Below are 11,215 nucleotides of genomic sequence, written 5' to 3' on the forward strand. Positions count from 1 at the left end.
TCTCTGAGCTGTTTGTGGAATTGAGCAGGGACAGGAGTGAGCCGGCCCTGCCACACGGCCCATAAAAAACCCTTGTAACAACGGTAATGATTATTATAATTAAAACAACTAATGATAACTTCCTAGCCCACAAAAAATGTTACTTGCCAGTAAAGTTTGTCAGTTTATTCATTCTTCATAAAGTGTCTGTCTAATTTAGCACGCTTTTCTGTTTGCACTTTATCCCTGCATTGTGAGATTCAGTCTATGTCCATTAAAAAGGGATTTGTATAAAACTCAGGGCCAAATTTTCTAAAGAATACGGGTTGCAACTCTGTTTATGTACACTTAGAACCCAATAATATAAGAATGGAGGGAGTACTCCAAGAATTCATTTCCCATTGATTTCAAAGGAGTTGACAGTGCTCAGCCCATTTAAGAGTGCCCAGAACATGGCAGTACTGGGATCTTAGGGCAGGGCAGAATATGCACATAAGCATGAACAGTATATTCAACCAGCATGTGGTGCTTCTTCAATCTTGATTCCTCTCCACACTTCCACCTCTTGCAATTTCCTCTTTACAAGGAGACCCCGACAGAGCTCCTGTCATAACAAAGCTGGGAAATAGTCCTTTTTTCTTTTTTTTTTTTTTAAAGAGTGTTGAGGGATAATACCAATGTCTGTTTCCAAATATTTTTATCCACTTCATTTTTGCACTAGCAGGAAATTTTAAAAAAGACTCAGATTCTAATTGTAACGATTCAGAATGTAGTGACAGGGGATGTGGTGATTCATAACAGACTCCAAAATAAAATCGTAATTGTAATGCTTCATAAAATTCAGTTATTAGCTGATTGCCACATAAAAGTGACAGCAAAGAGGGGCACTGTTCTCACTAAACTGTGTATCCATGCACATGTACAAAACCCCACACAAACACAAACTAATGAATGGAAAACCCAGGTGTCCACAATAAGTACACACACACTCCTACCCACCTACCTTTCCTTCCCTAAAAGTTTTAGTAATTTCCAATGAGACAAGGTAGGTAAGGTAATCTCTCTCTTTGGACCAACTTCTGTTGATGAGAGAAATAAATCACATATGGGATCAAATCCCAAACAGGCCAAACCAAAGACTACTCACACTAGAGCCCCTAGCAGCAGATAGCCTTTTGTATAGTAATGGGCCCCAACAAATGTCCTGGATCTGAACAGGACTGACTTCTGTGGTAAAGGGGAATGGGGTGGAATTTGATCTGTATCTAAATTTCCCAAGTGGCCCATATCTCTATAATGGGCCATATCAAAACCCCTGATCTTAAAAGACGCCCTGAACTTTGAGAATTTGAAACCTGGGTCTGGACCTGAATTTTGAAAATTACTTTAACTTTTGGAAAACAGAAAAGTTGGTAGAGGAATTTATGGTGCCTTATTATATTGTAAGTGTTTATGCAAGTTTGTATTGAAACTATTATGTTTTCATACAAGGGAAGGTCTGCATCCACTTCGGTAGGATTATTAATGTTGAATGCTAAGGATCAAAGAGGATTTGGCTTTTAAGTCTAAAAAGCTGACATGTGATACTCATGCATCTTTAAATCTTCTTTTCTAAACTGTTTTCTTCCACATGATATACTGTTTTGAAGCTCAGAACATTTTCCTGAACTTGTGCCAAACAAAGAACAAGTTCCCAAGTGTGATGCATTCCTGAATATCAGACACACCGACTCAAGGTACCAAGCAAGTCAACAAGATCTAACTCTTTAAGCTGATATTGAATCCAAGTTTCAACACACACATTTAGAATCAGTAGTCAAGATTCTGCCTTATGCTGGGACCACTTTATGCTGCTGTAAAGGGGCCATAAAGGTTTTTAAAGGCCCCTACGGAATAACCTCCTTGTCGGAGGTTCTTCAAAAAGCATAATGTCTTTATAATAGCTCTACACTGGCATCACTTCCTGGACCCTCTGGTAGGGGATGTGGTAGGGTTGACTGGGGAGATGGGAACATGGCAAGATCACACTTTGATCTGGCTGTCCTATGCTAGCGTAACAGTCCATGGAGTATATTAACAAGCTGGCACAATTTAGAGGCCTGGAGTTTCTCTAAGCTGCACTGGGGATAAAGAACACATTCCTGTGAAAAGGACCTGATCCATGCCTATTAAAGTCAATGGAATGACTCACATCCTACACAGAATATGGGAACAATTAAAATAGAATCTGTTATATATTATTTTAAATGTGTTTCTTTAACCTCCGCAGTGCACGGCTGAGCTGCACTTTAATGTCTATGGAGGACAAGGTATAAGATGTACCTAGCCCTAGCATAAATTCAAGGTTAGAGAAGTCACTCTAGCAACCCCAAGAATTTGTACTTAATCTGAGCAAACTCAAATTGCAGCCCTAAGAGTTAACTTTAACTTGACCTTGGATTCTCGGAAGTTGTACAAAACAATCTTTTGAACCAGGCAGAACAGAAAGATAATTTAATTTTGTAAATTACACTTGTGTCAATGAACTCATTTAAAACCTTGACCACATTCTCTAGAGTCTTAAATGGCGTAGTTTTTTCCTTACCAGGTACTCTTTTTGTTGGTACAATGCAAAGGACATTGATGGGGTTCAGAAAATAGCAGTTTACATAGCACTTAGTGCAATAAAAATACAAAGAAAGGAAAGCAGGATTCCCCAATTTTCATTTTCACTATGGAGCAAAAATTACTCCTATCTTTTCTATTCTTTTAATCATTGTGGGGGTAGGGAATATTGCAAATGTAAATCCTAAAAAAATAACTCACTGGAACTAGTTATACAATTGGCATGTACCATCGCAATGATATGTATCACACTGAAGACCATATAACCATTCTTTTTCACCAATTTTTTGTAATCGCTTAAAGCTGTTGTCTAATTACAGAGTTTTTAAAAACAAAAAACAAAACAAAACCAGAAAACATATCTTTGCCTGGTACTGGGTTGTGTTCACTAACAAAATAATTCACAGATTCCGAGGCCAGAAGGGACCACTGTGATCTAGTCAGATCTGTATAACACAGGCCATAGAACTTCCCTAAAATAATTCAAAGAAAATACCTTTTAGAAAAATATCTAACCTTGATTTCAAAATTGTCAGTGATGGAGAATCCATCACAACTGTTGGGGTTACTTCCCTCACAATCAAAAATTTACACCTTTTTTGCAGTCTGAATTTGTCTAGCTTTAGCTTCCAGTCATTGGATTGCATTACATCTTTATCTGTTAGTCTGAAGAGCCCATTATTAAATATTTGTTCTCCATATAGGTACTTAGACTGTAATCCAATCACCCCTTAACCTTCTCTTTGTTAAGCAAAATAGATTGAGCTCCCCAAGTCTATTATTTTAAGGAACATTTTCTAATCTTTTAATCATTCTCATGGCTCTTGTCTGAACCCTTTACAATTTATCAACATCCTTTTTGAACTGTAGGCACCAGAACTGGCTACAATCTTCCAGCAGTGGTTGCACTAGTGCCAAATACAGAAGTAAAATAACCTCTCCACTCCCTACTCAAGAGTCCCCAGTTTACACATCCCAGAATTACATTCGCTCTTTGGGTCATAGCATCACACTGGGAGCTCATGTTCAGCTGATTAGCCACCATGAACCTCCCTCCCAATCTTTGTCAGAGGATAGGGTCCAGGATAGTGTCCCTCATCATGTAAGTATGGCCTACATTCTTGGTTCCTCAATGTATATATGTACATTTAGCTGTATAAAAACACATGTTGTTTACCGAAGAATCCAGATTGCTCTGAATCAGTCACTTGTCCTTGTCATTGTTTACCTCTCCCCCAATTTGTCTCATCTGCAAACTTAATCAGTGATGATTTTATGTTTTCTTCTGGGTCATTGATAACATTTCGAATAACTGATTTCTGCAGGATCCCACTGGAAACACACCTGCTTGATGACAGTTCCCCATTTACAACTACATGTTCAGACTTATCAGCCAGTTTTTAATCTGTTTCATGTGTACCATGTTAATTTTATATAGCCCCAGTTTTTTTTTAATCAAAATGTCATGCAGTGCCAAGTCAAATGACTTACAGAAATCTAACACTATTACCTTTCAAGTATCAGAGGGGTAGCTGTGTTAGTCTGGTTCTGTAAAAGCAGCAAAGAATCTTGTGGCACCTTATAGACTATTACCTTTATCACCCAAATTTGTAATATCATTAAAAAATATATATCCACTTAGTTTGACAGGCTCTATTTCTATAAACCCATGTTGATTTCCATTAACAACATTATCCTTCTTTAATTTTGTATTAATCAAGTCCCAGAACAGCCACTCCAATATCTTACCCGGGATCAATGTCAGGCTGACAGGTCTACCCATGTCATTTCATTTACCCTAAATTGGCACAACAGTCACCTTCTTTCAGTCTTTTTTAATTTGCCCAGTGCTCCAAAACTTTTTGAAAAATCAACATTAAACTGTCCTGTGAGCTCCTCAGCCAGCTCTTTTAAAAATGTTTGGATGCAAGCTATCTGGACCTACTGATGTAAAAATGTATAACTTCAGTACCTTCTGTTTAATATCCTCCAGAGATACTAGTGGAATGGAAAGAGTGTTATGAACACTATATGATGAGACTATATCACCTTTCCCCCCCAAATACATATTTATTGAATACTTCTGCCTTTTCTACATTATTATTGATAATTTTACCATTTCCATTTAGTAATGGACCAATAACACTGTCACAATTCTTTTTGTTCCTAATATATTTTTAAAACTCCTTATTGTTCTTAACTCTGATGGCCATAGATTTCTCCTTGTGTTCTTTTGCTGCCCTTATCAATTTTCTACAGTTTCTAACTTATGATTTATAGTCATTATTATCAATTTCCTCTTTCTTCTATTTGTTTTTTGTATAGCTGCTTTCACTTCCCCCCTAAACTAAGTCAGTTTTTTTAACCAGCACAGCCTTCTGATATGCAGTCAGAATTCAGGGCTCAGTCTGCAAAGTCTCGCATGCCCTCAGCTCCCATTGGGCACTGAGGGTGTTTTGCCCCGCACAGAATTGGGCCATTATTTTTGAAAGACTGAATCACTATGTAAAATAAAGAGAAGCCAATTTTATTTCTAAGATTATTTACAGTACAAATGTGCTCCCAGGTGAACACACAGCACACAAAGGTAAAATATATATACTACACAGCACACAAAGGTAAAATATAGCTCAAAACTTGCATGCCAACATATCTCGTATACTGTTTTTCAGTAGTACATAACTATACTCTTTGAAGTCCATATTAAAATGCAAAACCTTATTAGCATGAGTCACCCCACTGAAATTAATGGGAGTGTTTGCAAGAGTAACGATTGTTCGGGTCTGCAAGATTGGGCCATAAGTGAACGCACACAGTAAGAAATCACGGACACAGCCTCACAAAACGTGTTTGTTTTTTGCAACTGTGACTTAGTTGTTGTGATCAAGTATAGTACTTCAGAACATAGGAATAAATGCACTAGAACCAAGATTTTCCAACTATGGGTGTCCAAAGTTAAGCGCCTAACTCTGTATTTAGGAACCTAAACAAAAGTAGTCAGATTTTCAGAGGCGCTGAGCATTCAAAGCTCCTATTGATTTCAATAGTTGTGGGTGCTCAGCACTTCTGAAAACCAGGAGACTTTTATACAGATGCCTAAATGGGAATGTAGGTGCCTAATTTTAAAGATGTACAAGTTTGCAAATATTGGCCAACAGCGTATTTTTAGTAGATACACTGGAGTCTAAGAGGTAACTTCACTACCAGCATTACATTTTCACTGAGACATGAAGAGAAAGAGACTTTGCGTAAATTAAATGAGGCCAGATCTTATGTCAGTGTAAGTCAGCCTAGTACCACTGAGGTCACTTGAGCTAACCCATTTTATACCAGCCACCAAAGTGTGTAGATCAGAGAAGCTCTGAGGTATATGGTACAGGTGGGCAACTGGCCGTATCCAGTACACCAGATCATTTTATTTGTCCCACCCATAGCAGGGTTGCAGTCTCAGAATTTAAGACTGAGTCAGGTTGCTGAGAGGTGCGATCTTTTAATAAAACTGCTGGTGCCTCAGACCGCTCTGTTTGGCTCCATTTACCAATCAACGCAGACTCCAGTGCCACCACATACCACCCTGCTCCACTTACTGTCCCCCATTGTCTAATTGCTTGGGAATTGAGAGCTAAGCAGATTCTGGCCAGGCTCCCTTACAAAGGGCTAGGGCAGGTCACACCTCTGCCAACAAGGAGGAAATACCCAGAGCTGAGTGGCATGGGAGCCTGTGTTGATGGGGAACAGAGCACAGCCCAGGACTAGGCACAGGAGCCCATGTGCCAGGTCACAACAGCACTCATTGGCCCAACCACCTCTCCATCACTTACACAGGGGAGGGGCTCTGTCCCATGCCTCCCGACTTTGGTTACTGCCTTTCCATTGGCTCTCATCTGCCCCAGACAATCTGACTATGGCCAGCCCCAGTCCGCCTCCCCCCTCCACACACACTTCCCTCAGCCATGGGTGGGTCCAATGGGGAGGCAATAACCAGAGTTGGGTAATGTCAGATTCTCTTCCCTGCTGGCATGATGAAGGGGTGGGGCTGGGTCAAATTTGAATGTCTTTTTTGATCCAGCGCATGGGCTCCTGCTCCCAGGGTGGAGCCCGAGTCCATGGGGAAGCAGAGTGGAAGCAGACTAAAAGCAACAAAGACAAAAACATCTTTCATAGTTATTTTTTGTTATTTTCATTTACTAAGGGGCTGTCCATAAATGACACAACATCTTTTCTAGTCATTTTTCAAGACCTTCCTCTTCTTGTAACACTGAAACAAACATGAAAATTAAGGATCCACCCTTAATGTGTTACATAGTTAATGGACAACCTCTAATCCCCTGCTCTTCTGCACACTGAAAAAAAAGATTCATGAAAGATTTGTTTAAACTTTGTTTTATTTAATTAAAGGTTGAGCTGTAAGGGGCTTTTATATTTAAAAACACTTCAGTTTTACACTCTTAGTACATAGTTATTTGTTTGGTCAACATGCTATATATAGCAAACACTTCTGAGTTATGCAATATGTAGCCTAAAAACAAAGAGTTTTAGTGGTCCTCTGCTACCTTAAAGTTGCCCATCCCTGATGTATTGTGTGAATGCATTACTTAAAGATCAGGAATATTAATGGCCTGATGAACTCACAAGAGCAAGGAAATTCAATTAAGATTTAACCCTTGCCTTTGTGGCTAATTATGCTCTTCGCTCATAAGCACTGCCTACCTTGTCATAAAAATCAGGTATAATATTTATGCATCGGGCATTTATGCAGTAAAATGGCAAACACAGTCTTACTGGATCTCCTCCTGCCCCCATCTCATCTGCTGTCCTCACACATCCTCTCCTTTAACCACCAACTCCTCACTTTCCTTGTCAAGCAGGACCAACTCAGTGCACTATGTCACCACAGACGCTATGGACACAGATGGCTCCAGCCACACCGAGCAGATTGAAAGCCAAGGGGTAGTTTGAAAAATGAAGAGTTGCGTAAATACAGTAGGAGACATGATGACAACACTAAGCATTGGAACCCCTAGGATAATGCCGTTATGTCAAACAGACCATATGTCTTGGCTTTGAATTACAAAAACAGCAGGAAAAGGAGGCCGGAAAAAGAAGGGCAACAAAAATTTGAGACGTGTGTCTGTCTGTATGAAATTCCACTTGGGGAAAGGACTGTTTCGTTCAGAAAGAAGACAGAGTAAGAGGTGCTGTGGTAAAGGTCTAGTGAAGGTTAGTTGGGCATCTCTACTAAACATAGCAACCCTTCACATGGATTTACATAATATGCACATAAGACCCCAGATCATCGCCTCCTATGCAACAGGGTTTTATGGAGTGAAATCTGCACAAGGATCTCCTCCTGGAGTTCCCCCTTTTCTCCCAGTGGGCAGATCCCTTGGAATTCATTTGGCTCCTGGAAAAAGCACAGAAGGCCCGTAGGGGCCCTCTGCCTCTATACTGGCTCTGGCCCCTGGCAGCATGGCTTTGGAGCTGCACTCCCAGGGACTCCTTTGGCCGTGGCAATTCCTGGAACCAGGGGGGGCATATGGAAAAGATAATACAGCTCCAGGTTGTTTAACCTTTTCCTCCTACAGTCCATTGAGACAATCATTTGTCACTGTCTAAGTCCACTCACCCAGAGACTATGGTAATAGGAACCATAGAAAACCCTGTAACTAAAGCAGTATATTCCCTCTTAAACAGGGACACTTGGCATGCATGACAATTTTCTTTGAATAATCCGGCACGGAACTCTGTTGAAGGAACGAGAGCAGATTAGATGAACCACTGATTCCCGCCAGCCCCGCCTCCCCCACCCACCCAGTATGGCATTGCTTAGAGAATATTCTTATTATGGACATTCCCACTGAACGGAAAAAACTACTTCACTTTTGGGCAACGGGGTCAGCCCTCCTTCAGGAGGACATAGCCCGGTACCCACACCAAGAAAATGTAGGCTGTGGAGAGGGAGAGGATGCACAGAAGAGAACACTACCATCCCATTAATGAAATACAGCACACTTGGGACCAAATTTTGCTCTCAGTTACACTCATAAAATGAGTGTCCAGGCCATTACACTGATGGAAACTGAGACCAGAAATTGGCCCTTAGTATATTTTTAAAGAGAGATGGGCTGAATCCTTTGGCAAAGTTCCAAATTTTGCAGATCATTCACACCTCTCTGTAAAAACCAAACCAACCAAACAAAAAACCTCCACTAAAAATGACCTTAAAGTCTCCTAAAAGTACAGTCTATTGAAGATGCCCTATTGGCATAAAAACCTGTGTTTTCATAGCATATCTTAGATACAGCTTCTTTCTTCAAAACAAAACAATACAAAAAAACCATGTCCATATCGCACAGGTCACAGACTTTTCTTGGCCTTGAGGATATCTGGAACCACTCAGTTGCTCTCCCCATAGCGAATGTTTATTTCATTATATATTTATAGGACTACCTCACAGAATTTAGTTGGCAGCTTGTCATACATTTGCACATACACATGACATATACAGAAACAGTTTTCAGAACCAGAAAATAATATATATAAACACCCAGACATTCACAAACGCACACTTAAAGAGAGAAAAACAAATTGTACACTGTACTCCCATTAATATTTCAGGGGATAAAATAATCTCTGGCTCTGGTGGGAAAAATACTGTTCTCATGCCAATTTGAAAACAAAATAAATACAATAGAAAGCAGGGCTGCATAAGGAGATGAAACCATATTTCAGCCTTGGAGGCACCCAGCAGACATTAGCACTGGAAATATTTCATGCTTCCTCCTCCCTGAATACAACATAATCCAATTTAACATGAAATCACCTGGCATAAACTTGAAGCGTAACGTAATATAAATGAATGGTCTGGCAGCCAGCTGAGCACCAATAGGCAACTAAAAAATAAGATTTTGCTTCTAATGTTGCTGCTGTTGTGCCCCTGCAAGAATATAAACCTAGCAGTAGAGAGGCAACTGTGAAACTATTTATAGAGAACTGCAGCTCCATTTTCAGAAGTGCAGCTCTGTTCAATGTAAACAGCTGTTGTGCTGTCTGCTGATTTGTTAATATGGTGCCTAACGATTTCCTGGAAGGTCTTTGAGAAAATAAAGCGACTGTACTGGGTATTATTAATGATTGTTATGAAACTAATTGTGATTAATAGTTTCTGTGATCAAGTCAGTACGATTTTTTATTTATGTGAAAGGCTGCTGGCTGGCCTTGAAATCTTGCTGGTTTTCTTTCCCCAGGGAGCACAAGGAGAATCCCTTCTCCCCTTTGCCAAATAACGACATTGTACAATTTAAATGATCATTAAGCAGGATTGACTGTACACAAAACACTCCCTCTGTTGCCAGCTGTTTGGGTCGGTGCTCGCCTTTCGCTCTGTTCTAAACAGAGCTTCAGAGTCCCTCAGAAAAGGAGCCTCCCTGCTGGGCAGGGAGTGGGGGAAGCTCAGTTATCACAATGCATCCGCTCCGATCCACGTGCCCCGCTCCCTCTGGCTAGCTGTGGCATTGGCAATACAGCAGCCCCTGCCGGGCACGGCCCACCCGGGAGCCTCAGGGCCAGGCAGGAGCAGCGGGGAGAAAGAAAGCGGCATCTTTCCCCCGGGGGCCCCCGCGCACCTGCCAAGCTCTCCGGACTGGAGGCTAAGGCCGGGCAGCCCCTGGGGGCGGGAGGGGGTGGAGTTTCGGGGGCGGGAGGGGGCTCAGATCCTGTGGGGAAGGCAGAGGTGGGTGGGGGCTAACCAGGCACTGAGGTCTGGTGCCTCTGGCGGGACTGGCCACTTACCTGTGCAGCCATGAAGGAAAGGTCCATGGTGCTGCTGCTGGTGGTGCTGCTGCTGCTGCTGCTGCTGCTGGAGAGGATGCTGCTGCTGCTGCCCGGGGTCGGCAGGTCCCTGTGGCGCTGCGGAGGAGGAGGAGGAGGGGGGAGCTGGTCCTCCCCCAGCAGCAGCCGCGGGCGCGTTAGCAGTTCCAGCTCAGTGCGATCGCGGCGCCCCGGCAGCAGCCCGGCTCCTCGCAGCCTCGTCTCATGGTCTGCGCGGGCAGCGGCTCAGGCAGCGGCAGCTCCCAGCCAGCCCGAGCTGTCATGTGATCCCCGCCCCCTCCCCGCTCCCCGCCTGCTGCTCGGGCGAAGCCCCGCAGCCCTGCCCGGGGGACAAGCCCGCTCTGCCGCCAGCCGCAACGGGGCCGCGCGAGCCTGGCTGAGCCCGTCCCAGCGATTAGCGGCGTGCGGGGCCTGCTCCCCGGCTTCCCCGCTCCAATCCGCTGCCGCCCTTGGCCAGACATTGCGCCTTCCCTGGCCCCGCATTGCCACCGGCTTCACCCCCACTTACTCCTGCCGGGGCAGCGGGAACCAGGCTGGCTGTGTCAGGCACAGGCAGGCCTTCAAACCTGGGGCGAGGGGATGTACGGGCCCCTAAGGGGATCCCCCCCCAGACCACTCCCAGAAGACTACTAGTGCATGCAAAGCCTAACACTCTTAGGCCTGAAGGGAAGGGCAAGCCCCCTGGCTTGCCGGAGACCAAGACCTCATCTTTGCTTGAAGTGGCATCCATCTCTTTCCCTAGCCAGGAAAAATCAACCTCTGAAAGCTATATTGATTAAAAACTACCCATCACTCCTCTCTG

At 43.0% G+C, this 11,215-nt stretch overlaps 1 protein-coding gene across 1 annotated transcript in view; it reads right to left on the minus strand.

The window, feature by feature from the left end:
* Nucleotides 1-10,602, minus strand: part of C4H14orf132 (chromosome 4 C14orf132 homolog) — a 59,492-nt gene extending 48,890 nt beyond the window's left edge. The window contains exon 1 of the mRNA XM_045016150.1: nt 10,375-10,602. Within this exon, the coding sequence (XP_044872085.1) occupies nt 10,375-10,401 (27 nt within the window). The 5' untranslated portion in view covers nt 10,402-10,602. The remainder of the gene's footprint in view (nt 1-10,374) is intronic.
* Between the last annotated feature and the right edge of the window lie 613 nt (nt 10,603-11,215).

Source organism: Mauremys mutica, chromosome 4 (genome assembly GCF_020497125.1).
Source record: "Mauremys mutica isolate MM-2020 ecotype Southern chromosome 4, ASM2049712v1, whole genome shotgun sequence".
NCBI classification, from domain to species: domain Eukaryota; kingdom Metazoa; phylum Chordata; order Testudines; family Geoemydidae; genus Mauremys; species Mauremys mutica.